We start from the raw sequence: 12244 nt of genomic DNA, 5'->3' as shown, positions 1-12244 counted from the left end.
TGACCTCAACCGCCACATTTCCCCTTCCTCCGAGGCTTCTATCTGCTTTATCCATGAGCCTGGGCAAACCCTTAGTTGTTGGTTCTTCGGTGGTGGTGGTGGTGGTGGTGGTGAAGCGGTGCACGGTGGGTCAGACACATGGAAGGTGGAGGAGGGCTGAGAGTGGTGGCGGCGAGACTTGGGCAGCGCAATGCCTCCCTTCCCACCGGAGCAGCCCCAATCCCATTCATACTTGCGTGCAAGCAGGACAGGGTGGGGATCTCTCAGGCAGGGCGCTGCCTCCCTTCCCATTGGAGCAACCCCAATAGGCAGCATGAAACCTCCCTTCACAGCTTAGTTGCTGGGTCAGGGAACGTGGAGGCAGCCCAGAAGCTGCATCTTAAGAGTAGCTCCTGAAGCTCGCCAGAGCCAACCGCTCTGGGTTGCTGAGACTGCTACTGCTGCATTTCCCAGGGACATTAGATGAAATCCGGGGACATTCTGGGGATGGAATTTATCTGGGGACTTATTCACAAATCTGGGGACTGTCCCCGGGAAACGGGGACATCTGGTAACCCTAGTGTAGCGTATTTCTATCCAAGAAAACCTGTACACTGTGTCTGTAATGCATCAAAACAATTAGCAACAAGTCTGGATTGAACACCATTCTATTTACCTTATACTCAAAGCCTGAGACACAGATGTAAAGGACATCTAAAATCCTGTTTAGCTGCATAGATGGCAGGTCTGCAACCCATTTCTGAATAAGATTCTGATCAGCGTTTTTCAGGATCCACAGGAAACAGATCAAAAGGTGGCGTGTAGTTTCTGGACTTAACGTGTTGTATTGTTTGTAGGGCTTGGAAAAAATAAAATAAGAAGTTCAAGAAAGTTAAACTTATGCCAACTATTAATATTGTGTGACTGGTGATATTAATAGGTAGTCCTAATGAATATCACCAGTCACACAACTGGCAGGGCTCCTTTCTATTGTTTAAGGTGCCGTTTCCAGCTAATTAATCTGCTGTAGCCACTTAGATCTGGGAGTTGGGAATATCTCTATTTCAGGTGGTGGGCTAGAGTGTACCTTCTCAATGCTGGGTATGGGGAGGTTTTTCATTTGCTAGCAGAGAGGGCACCAGTGCCCTATCTGAAAATGAGCTACTTATAAGCATCTTCTTCTACTAGCAGAGAGGGCTCTAGCAATTCCAGTTGAAAAGGCACCATTCCACGTCTTACTGCCTACAGGAGATTATCAGCTAAAAAGAGTCCCTCAGCCCAGGACTAATTGCAGCCATCAGCAGCCATTAACAGCCATCTACAGGTTTACCACTCCCTTCAGCCCATCACCCTTTCCCCACCACCCCCACCACCCTCTGTATATATATAGGGTCTGACACTTCTGTTTCTAGTGTATCTGAAGAAGTGTGCATGCACACGAAAGCTCATACCAAAACATAAACTTAGTTGGTCTTTAAGGTGCTACTGAAGGAATTTTTTTATTTAGCTAAAAAGAGCTTTGCTTTAAGCACAACTGGAATATTGCCAGTTATCAGTTAACACTGAGCTACTTGCTCAAATGTAATTCTGCTGGGGTTTTTTTGCAGGTGTGAATGGCACACTTGCAACAAAACAAAACAAAAACAGCATCAGATACTCTGGAGTAGCCTTCCTCAATCTGGGGCCCTCCAGAAGTCTTGGACTACAAGTCCATCAGCTCCAACCAGCAAGGAGGCTCAAGAAGCATAGAGCTATAGGAAGCTACTGGATACCGAGACAGATATTTGGTCCAACTTGCTTAGTACTGTTTACACTGACTGGCAGTGGCTTTCGAGGGCTTCAGGCAGGAGTCTCTTGCAGCCTTACCTGGAGATGCTGGAGACTGAACCTGGGACCTTATGCATGCTCTACCACTGAGCTACGGCCCTTCCCCCTGGAAAATATGCCCAGTATGCCCACTAGATCAAATGAAAAACATAAGAAATTCTAAAAAGTTGGCCCCTAGAATTTGGGTCAGTAATAGGGAGTAACAAAACAAGAAAAAAATCTGCGAACACATAGTGTAGGCAGACCTACCACTGTGGACACAGATGAACCATAGGACCGTAGGAGATTAAACTGATTCCCAGCAATGGCCAGAGCAATATTTTGGTTAATTTGGCTTGCAACTTCTGGTTCTTCATCTGGAGATCCAATGCGGCCTTTCCCATTGCGGCCATCTGAAACTATACAGTATTAGAAAATATAAGTTGCATACTTGTAACTGAAGTTCTTAAGAATGGTCATCTGTAGAACCATTCATATGGAAATACTTAGGTATATGCAGTGCATACTCTACCCCTTAAGTTCCAGCTTGCAAGTCCAAAGAGGTTTTGCTCAGTTCAAAGATTCCCATACCAACATTCAATATCTAACCACAGTGTGCAGCTGAGAAAGTGCTGTGGCTCCACATATGACCACTCCATAGAACTTCAGTTAAGGTTAAGCTATCCATCCTTCTTCGTGGTCTCTGTGTAGACACACATATGGGAGACTAGCAAGCTTTCTCACCTGAAATTTGTAGTAGTTTGTCCTAAAGAGTTAACACGTTGGAGGATTATTGTTCCAAAAAATACACCAGCACAGGCTGAAGTATCAAGAGCAGAGTGGAAGTTGAAAGTCAAGAGCTGTGACGATGTTGTAGTGCAACATGGCTCTGGGATTAACATTCTCAGAGTGGTTGCTGCAAAGGCAGCTACAGACTGCATGCAGCACAGTCTGAAGTCATCTTGCAGGGGATGATAGCGCTCTTGGAACCCACCCACTGAGGAGAAAGTTTGTGATATTTATACAGAGTGGCATTAACAATGACAATATTAGGGTGTTTTTCTTAGGAGAACAAGGTCCAATCAACACAAAGATCAATACAGAGCAGGGAACAAGAAGAAAGGTAATATAAAGTTGGGGTGGAAGTTTGACAAAGTCTTTGGCAGAAAATAAGAACCTGGATGGAAGACTCCCTTGTCCCAATAGAATGTCAGGAAGAGAGGACTGGAGGGCAGAGGTGCAAGTTACCCGACATCCTCAGAAGCTTCAATTGCCCCAAGCAAGGCTATGCTCCAAAAAAGAAAGGAGAAAGGCACGCTGCCAAAGGTTTGAAAGGATGGTGCATAAGTTGTGTCGACACCAATTAAAGGCTCCACTAAGGCAACATTCCATACTTCCAAACTTCATTAATAGGTGTACAGAAAAACTTGATTGCAACAAGTTAGACAGTCCATAGTTATGTCAAAGTAGGGTTGCCATATTTTGAGAAGCAAAAAAGAGGACACATTTGGCGACTCTCATTTTATTTTATAATAATACTTATTAATTTTTTAATACAATCAAAATAAAATTTTATCACCATCGATTCCCCCATTCCGCAGCTTCCATAAATACTAACATTAATCTTAGCATTTCTCTATTACCCCTGCACCCAAAACTCCCTTGGGGTTTTTTTAATGGAGCTCACAGCACCTTTGTGTAGCTCCAAATCTCCTGCCGAGCTTGGACTTTCCCCAAGAGGCTAAATCCACATCCATAATGGCTCTGCAGCCGACTGGAAGTTGCTGACTCTCATTTTAAATGCCCTTCTATAGCCTACAGCTATAGAAACTGTGATATATTGTTATGTTCTTAACTTTCAACAACAAAATAATAGTATTGTTATTTATTTATTTATTTATTTATTTGCTTTTATTAATTATCCTTTATTTTTGCCATATTTATTGTAACTATGAACTTCAACTGTTTGGCTAAAGAGAAGAGGGAAAAAACAATTCTGCCCAACACTTCACTTAAAATTGCTACAGGTGCAAAAGAAGGTTAAAGAAAGCAGCTGCTTCCATCCATAGCTGCCAAGTTTTCCCTTTTCTCGCGAGGAAGCCTATTCAGCATAATGGAATTTCCCTTAAAAAAAGGGATAACTTGGCAGCTATGCTTCCATCACTTCTGGTTATTGGTGGCACAATAGCAAGGGACCTGAGGGGAATCAACTAAGTGGCCGGGAGAAAATGAATGCAACCTTTACCATGAAGGGGTTAAATAATGATGCCTAGTAATCAAGAAAAACAAACGGAACCACGTTCTGCTGACTCCTGAAAAAGGGACAATGAACTTAAAAGAGGGAGCCCTGTACTTCACAGTGAAAAATATTCTCTCTCACACTTGTGCCAAGCTAGAAATGTGGGAGGAGCCCCAAGGGCCCCAAAATGGATAGCCTATCACTTTAAGAAAATGCTAATAAAATGCAAAAAGCTTTGGAACAGCTGAGAAAGCTTTTGTTATGCAAGCACCCTTTCCCATGGGAAGAGAAGAAGCTAACATTTTTATTGCAGAACATACACAGCTAGACATGCAGGTTCAACAAAAGCTAAATAGATTTTGCTATAAAAATGTAACACATGGAGGCCATTTAGATGACAGCAAAACAGCCAACGCTTATGCTAAGTTTGCGCAAGCACACAAACATGAAATGTATTCAATAACTGAATGAGGTAATGAGAAATGCTTCAAGGCATATGACTGAAGAAAATTGAAATTGCTTTGTGTAAAAACTTATAAATATCACCCCCAGACCACCGAATCGTGGTTGCAGCTACAACCTATTGCTTGGAAAGTAATAAATCGTTGGAATCTATCTCCTCCCAGCTCCTGGGTCTTATTGGCCTGACTTAGGAGTTTTTATAGCCTGTATAAGCTTGCAACAGAAAAACTCCTCTTCATACCCACTCAGCCCAAACACACAGGATTAAGTTGAACAGTCCCAAATGTACACACTTCCACTTAACTGCAAAGTGAAAATAGCTCATGTTTCCCTTTCAGATAAAAGCTGGTTTGAGGTAAAATGCACCAAGCAGCAATATTTCCCCAAAAAACTGAGGGTTAATACTGTAGCATAGAATATTGTGATGTCATGTGCCGGAGGCAGTCCAGTTATAATTGTTGTGTAAGTTTTAACTGTTAGAGCAGCAAGTATCTCATGTTGTGCTGCTGTTTGCCTCAGAGTCAGTCTGTAAATCTCAGTCAGTTTCAGATACAAATTACCCGGGGCAACTTCTGCACAGCTCTGTACAGTATAATTACCACATAGTGGTACCTTGGTTCTCAAATGCCTTGGTACTCAAACAACTTGGAACCCAAACACTGCAAAGCCAGAAGTGTTCTGGTTTGCGAACTTATTTCGGAAGCTGAACTTGCTCCATTTTGAGTGTTACGCTTTCGATTTGAGTGCCACAATTCCGTTTGGAGTGCCACACTTCTGTTTTGAGTGTTGCGCTTCCGATTTGAGTGTTACACTTCCATTTGGAGTGTTACATTGAGGTCAGTCTGTTTTTGCTACTTATTTTGTGTTTTTGTGACTCTTTTGTGTGTGTGTGACCGTGCGGAAGGAACCCAGTTCAGCTACTGATTGATTGTGTGACTGCAGTACATTGTTTATTGCTTTCATTTTATGGATCAACGGTCTCATTAAATAGTAAAATTCATGTTAAATTGCTGTTTTAGGGGTTGTTTTAAAAAGTCTGGAACGGAGTAATCCATTTTGCATTACTTTCTATGGGAAAGCGTGCCTTGGTTTTGTAACGCTTTGGTTTTGTAACGGACCTCTGGAACGATTAAGTTTGAGAACTGTACAAGATGGGTAATGCTGTGTGCACACAAATTCAAAAGCCAGTGGCGAGAGTGCACTGGAACCAGATTCAGTGCTAATGGGTACACAGCCTTTGGCCAGAACCAAATAAGGTAGTAATAACCAAAGCACAACACAGAGAAAGATTGAATTGCTCTGGCAAGCCTGCTTAGTGATTTTTTGGCACACAAGAAGCCATCAAAATCCTCTACTCAAAAGACTTGTGACCGTCAGTGATGAACTTTTGCATTTCTTAAATGTAGGCTATTATGCCACAAGGTGCGGGGGAGGGGGCAACAAAGAAGGGAAGAAAACAAAATCACATTTTCCAATGGAGGAGAAAATGTAAAGGAAAGAGAGGGAGAGCTGTAGAAACAAAGACTCAGTGTCTTGCTCACTTGGTCTGCAGACCAAAGGAATGTTCTTCATGATGTCACAACTGCAGCTGTGGAAGAAGAACTAAGTGTGTGGAACCAAGCAGATGCACATGCACTGGAACTGGAGGTTGGACCTTGCCACCAAGAAGTCTCTAGAGACTAACATTTCCCCCAGGAATGCACTCAGCAGGCACAGGTTTTCCCACTTGTGTGCCTACACCAAGAATACGAAAAAGAACCTGCCATTACTACAAAACTCTCTGTAGTTGGAGGCATGTATAATATATACATTTCTAGAGTATAGGCAAGGAAAGGCAGTGTGTGAATCTCTCTGAGGTCTAGTGAATAGGAATATTTATTTGTCTTATAAATTAAAAACACTTCATATAACCAATCAATTAACAAGAAAAACAATGAATAAATGAAAACAATAAAACTCATAAATGACCAGGACCCAACTGAGCCAATGCCACAGTGTCCATTAATTATTGCTAGTCATGTTGGATTTTTTGAATAGTCAAGTTACTTTAGAGCCGGTCTAATGTAAATACTGTCTGTTTAAGAGAAACAGGTGCAGGTGATTTCTGTTAATTGCCCACAGGCGTGGGCTCTGCTTCTTGTATATAAGGCTCTGCCAGAAAGACTTCTGTATCTCTTAGTTAGTTAGATCAGTTTGATTCATCTCGTAGTAGATCACTCTCTCAGTTGTTCTCTGTTTAAGAGATTCCTTAGTTGAATCTTAGTTATAATGCTAGTTTGCTGTTAATTCTCGGGTAGTTTAATGGGAGTTTTGTGGGAGTTTGTGGGAGGTTTGTAATGTGGGAGAAAGCATTTTTAGTTTAAAGTCTCTTTAGATTCAGTTTGTTTTTCAGTTAAAGAAACCCAACCGTTTGTATTTTCACCTGCATACTTTTACAGGTGTGCAGCTAGTAAGGGGTTTCATATAAGGGAAATAATACCCTACGCTCTTGGTGGTGTTTTCTTAGCCAGGTCAACGTCTGACTGCGTATACTCTGTGTGAAGCGTACTTTAAAGGGCCGCTGTAAACTGGGATATATGATTTAGATTAAGCAAGTTTCAATACCCATTTTTCTCCTATATTATTCTTATTACATATATTATTTTTCAATAAGTCAAACAGCAGTTTGTTTTTGTTCCTATCAGTTCCTATTGCTTTGAGTCTACATCTCATTTTCTTATGTCTTGTCTACCTTTCTTCTCTGTCTCTCCTGTTCTGTTCTCTAATAACTTTTTCTTCCCCCCAAACTGTCACCAACTGAACTCCCCTCCCCCGCTTTGATCTTTCCCAACATTCTGTGCTCCTCTCACACCCCATGATGTCATGGGGGGGGGCAAAATACATGCTCTCCAAAGTTTGACCAAAACAACAATTCCTTCCTAGTCTGTTAGCTTGTAAGACAGAGACTGTATTTTTAAGATCTTTGTGCAGCATTTTGAAAATGTTAGGTACTTTAGCAACAGCAACAACAAAAAACTTATCTTGCCTGTAAAGTCATGGAACTGTGGAAGTGCATCCAAAATTATTCCAACCAGGGGCAGATAAAGGGCAGCAACTTTCACTTTCACTTCTGGTTTCAAGCAGGATTTGTCCAAGTCGTGGGCACTCAGAAGGCTGTGGATGGCACTGACAGCTTTCCTTTGCACTTTGCTTATTCTGTCAGCACAAACAAGAGAACAACGCTTGTGACTGATGCACATGTTGACAGCATGGATTAAGCAGGCTTCAAGGGATAACAAACATGAAAATAACATATGATATTAACTGACATGGTATGTTAAATGAATGGGCTCCTTTTTTTGCAATGTAAATTGCAGTCCCCTTTGGAGACAGGACACAATCCAGATTCAGACTGCAGCCAGAGGGGCAGATGGTTAAACTCCCCACCCCTCACACTAGATCTCACCTCCTCACTGGCAGTGTGCAGGTGGAGTGGGACTGCACTCAAGGTCACTTGTAGTTCTGCCCTTCAACTGCTAGGGAACTATCACCCAGAGTGCAGCCCTGACACAGTAAGAAAGAAGGACTCAGTGCAAGCTGGGAGCTGGGAGCTGGGGGAATTGTCATGCAGTGGTTCCGCTCCTTCCTCCTGGGCTGTGTTCAGAAAGTGGTGGTGGGGGATGAGTGTTCGGACCCCTGGGCTCTCACTTGTGGAGTGCCTCAGGGTTCTGTCCTCTCCCCCATGCTTTTTAACATCTACATGCAGCCGCTGGGAGAGATCATCAGGGGGTTTGGGCTGGGTGTCCATCAGTATGCGGATGATCCCAGCTCTACCTCTCTTTTAAATCAGAACCAGTGAAGGCGGTGAAGGTCTGGTGTGAGTGCCTGGAGGCGGTTGGAGGATGGATGGCGGCTAACAGATTGAGGTTGAATCCTGACAAAACAGAAGTCCTGTTTGTGGGGGACAGGAGGTGTGGAGGATTCCCTGGTTCTGAATGGGGTAACTGTGCCCCTGAAGGACCAGGTGCGCAGCCTGGGAGTCATTTTGGACTCACAGCTGTCCATGGAGGCACAGGTCAATTCTGTGTCCAGGGCAGCTGTTTATCAGCTCCATCTGGTACGCAGGCTGAGACCCTGCCTGCTTGCAGACTGTCTCGCCAGAGTGGTGCATGCTCTAGTTATCTCTACTGCTGCAATGCGCTCTACGTGGGGCTACCTTTGAAGGTGACCCGGAAACTACAACTAATCCAGAATGTGGCAGCTAGACTGGTGGCTGGGAGCAGCCACCAAGACCACATAACACCGGTCCTGAAAGATCTACATTGGCTCCCAGTACGTTTCCGAGCACAATTCAAAGTGTTGGTGCTGACCTTAAAAGCCCTAAATGGCCTCGGTCCAGTATACCTGAAGGAGCGTCTCCACCTCCATCGTTCTGCCCGGACACTGAGGTCCAGCTCCAAGGGCCTTTTGGCAGTTCCCTCGTTGCGAGAAGCAAAGTTGCAGGGAAGCAGGCAGAGGGCCTTCTCGGTGGTGGCACCTGCCCTGTGGAATGCCCTCCCATCAGATGTCAAAGAGGAAAACAACTACCAGACTTTTAGAAGACATCTGAAGGCAGCCCTGTTCAGGGAGGCTTTTAATGTTTAATAGATTACTGTGTTTTATTTTTCTGTTGGAAGCTGCCCAGAGTGGCTGGGGAAACCCAGCCAGATGAGCGGGGTATAAAAATAAATTATTATTATTATTATTATTATTATTAGCAATATTATGGGCAGCATAAATTTGGCACTGTCAACTCCTATAATCTGCTCACATACCTAGGTCTCCGGAAAAAGAAGAAGAAGAAGAAGAAACAAACCCTACCCTTCTGCTTCTGTGTCCAGGGCAGCTGCCAGTTCAGTGAAAAGTAACCCTGTTAGGAAGTGTTGCTGCCGATATTCTGCTGTCAGGTCAAATATGTTGGCAAATTTGTGATCTTGGAAGCTTGAGCAGGAGCTTGAATTCTGCAAAAGAAAAAGAAAAGTGGTGCTTGGATTCAATTCAAATGCATAAAAGTAGTAACAAAGAGCTGCCCTCACCATTATCACACAATTGAGCATTCTTTAAATACTTAAATATTTGTTGAAAATATTGCTCCTTACAAGATCTTTAAATCTTTTCAAATCAACATAAAAATGTCCAGCTCAGCAAAGGTTGGATTGGTCTATGCGGTGGTAGTGGGGTCCTGTGCAGCTCCCCTCCCAGCAGCACTGTGTTACTTACTGGCATAGTACTAGTTACAGGTAGGTAGCCTGTTGGTCTGATGTCGTCGAAACAAAAAAAAAAAAATCCTTCCAGTAGCACCATAGAGACCAACTAAGATTGTCATTGGTAGGAGCTTTCGGTATCTGAAGAAGTGTGCATGCACATGAAAGCTCATACCTATGACAAACTTAGTTGGCCTCTAAGGTGCTACTGGAAGGAATTTTTTTTATTTTTTGTTTTTACTGGAATAGGAGAGGGCTGAGGGCAAGCAGCAGAGATAATGCTGTTGGGAGGGCAGCTCCACAGGACCGCCCCACCATCCCAGCTGTGCCCGGCAACTGATATTCAATGGCAGACTGCCTCTGAACATGGAAGTCTCATTTTAGCATCAGCTAGTGAAATTTGCCTAACTGCCCTGTATTCTGAATCAAAGAATAATCTACAGAGAGAGCTTGTAAAATGCCACTCACAAAAAGAGCATGGACTTGGAAAGATAGAGCAACTATGGAAAAGTCAGAGTACTTTTTCTGCTACCCTGTTTGAAAAATGCACGGTCCTCTTGCCAAGGGAAAGCACTGTATAGAATTCCTCTATTCAGCAGAAAACTTGCCCAAACCCTACTCAGCCTGTATTGAGATCCAGCCCTGAGGGCCTTCTGGCGGTCCCCTCACTGTGAGAAGTGAAGTTACAGGGAACCAAGCAAAGGGCCTTATCGGTAGCTGCCCAGAGTAGCTGGGGCAACCCTATCAGATGGGCAAGGTACAAATAATAAAATTGTTGTTGTTGTTATGGAGAGCTAAAGAGATCTTAAGACTGTATACCCACGGAAGCTGTTTACTTGGCTGAAGGACAGCCCAAAATCTGAGGCCTGGTTTTGGTCTAGTCTAATCACTACAAATGGAGAGAACCATACACTCGTTGGGAAAGAAGTTTCTTCTGCCAGTTGTTGTCTGTGGGGCTTGTACAATACCAATCATATGAGGAAATAGTATGGCACAATAATTTTAGTTTATTGTTTTTAATTGGATTATGATTACAGTGGTACCTCGGGTTGAGTATTCAATCCATTCCGGGGTGCCGTTCGTACCCCGAAAAGTACTCAACCCGAGTGGCCATAGCACGCGTGCGCGAAGTGCTGATAGAGTGCTTCTGCGTACGCGCAAAGTGTGCAGAATGCTTCTGTGCATGCGGCAGAACTCGGGTCTGCCGAGTACGCAACTTGAAAGTACGCAATCCGCAGTGTCCTTAACCTGAGGTATGACTGTATGGATATGTTAATTGGCTGTTTTTATTGGGAAATTAATAAAAATGATTTTTTTAAAAAAGAAGACGAGTCTAGCACACAGCATAACACCCCAAATTCATAACACTACCTGGGAGGTGTTTAGTCGTCCTTTTATCACACATAGCAAACTGTAGGAGTGGGGAACTACCTGAGATGACAGAGAAGGAGAGGGAGATGTTGGAGCAGATCCTGAAGTCATAAAGAAGAGATTCAAATTGAGGTAATGTTCATGACTGCATAGAATTTGGAGAAACTCCAGCCTCATGGAAATCAGTGTTGGAAGAGTATTAAGTTTATTTGACAACTGAAAAAAAAATTACAAAGGAAAACATGACTAGAGTGAATAAGTGTATTAACAGAAAGAAATAGCCTGCCTCACTTTAGCATCACTTTTTGTTTAATAAAAATAATGGAGAATCAAATACTGTAAACTGCTCCTTTTAATACTTGCATCTTGTAAGTTTCCATCTATTAGAATCTAATGGTTTGATGTTCTTTGCTAGTGATAATGTTTTATCACTTGACTGACTTTCCACTAATGCAATGCTTTAGTAAATTTTTCTGGAAAAGTATAAAAACAAAATAGCCCTATTTTTTGAACCCCAGATTAAGAAATCAATATTTTAAATTAGGGATGCCAAAACCATTAATGACATTGTAACTTACAAGCAGATGGAAATCTGTAGCATTGAGGCATGTGAAAGAGAAAGCTGCAGAGTCCAGGCAGGAGGCCTGCTGCAGCCTGCTCCCCCCCCCAAAAAAAGTCCCCAACCCAGCCACTCACTGCCGCCTTGCCCAGGGGGGCCTGTGGTCCCTGAACTAGTCCAGAGTGAGCACATTGTGTGTGAGAGGAGAGGCAGGGGTCTCCAAGGTGGGGAGCTTGGGCGAGGGCAGCAACACCACCAGGCAACTCCGGGGAGGGTGACCTGAAGGAAAGGCAGTGAAGGGTTGGGGCATTTTGTGTGTGTCCTGAGGGGAGGGGGCTGGGACTCACTCACATTCAGATCTGGCTGGCTGGCAGAGGAGCAGCAGTGTTTGGGTTGGTGGCGGATTTTGCTGTGAGTTGCTTTTTACTCCTCCTCCACCTGCTGCCTGATGCTTGCATGGAGGAGCTGAGTGCTTCATTGCATGGCTGCAGCAGCAGAACAAACAGGGACAGCTCCTGGGCGAGAGCCATCTCCAGCTTGCAGGGCCCTCCCTGCCATGGGGGAGCTCAGCCTGAGAGAACCAGGTCCTGGGGGAGATCAGTGGCA

General features: G+C 43.7%; 1 protein-coding gene across 8 annotated transcripts in view; it reads right to left on the bottom strand.

The window, feature by feature from the left end:
- The window catches only part of DOCK8 (dedicator of cytokinesis 8), a 165703-nt gene that overhangs the window by 75166 nt on the left and 78293 nt on the right, over positions 1 to 12244 (bottom strand). For all 8 annotated transcript variants that reach the window (XR_009558306.1, XR_009558305.1, XR_009558307.1 and 5 more), the window contains 5 exons: positions 11140 to 11295; positions 9326 to 9465; positions 7512 to 7681; positions 2056 to 2204; positions 656 to 838 (listed from right to left, as the gene is read on the bottom strand). Coding sequence is in view for 5 of the 8 variants with exons in the window: in XM_060280050.1 (XP_060136033.1) it covers positions 656 to 838; positions 2056 to 2204; positions 7512 to 7681; positions 9326 to 9465; positions 11140 to 11295 (798 nt within the window). In the remaining 3 variants the exon portion in view is untranslated. The remainder of the gene's footprint in view (positions 1 to 655; positions 839 to 2055; positions 2205 to 7511; positions 7682 to 9325; positions 9466 to 11139; positions 11296 to 12244) is intronic.

The sequence above is a fragment of the Zootoca vivipara genome, chromosome 11 (assembly GCF_963506605.1).
Source record: "Zootoca vivipara chromosome 11, rZooViv1.1, whole genome shotgun sequence".
NCBI classification, from domain to species: Eukaryota; Metazoa; Chordata; class Lepidosauria; order Squamata; family Lacertidae; genus Zootoca; species Zootoca vivipara.
The sequence above is the reverse complement of the archived record's forward strand: the minus strand, read 5'-3'. Positions and strand labels throughout refer to the sequence as shown.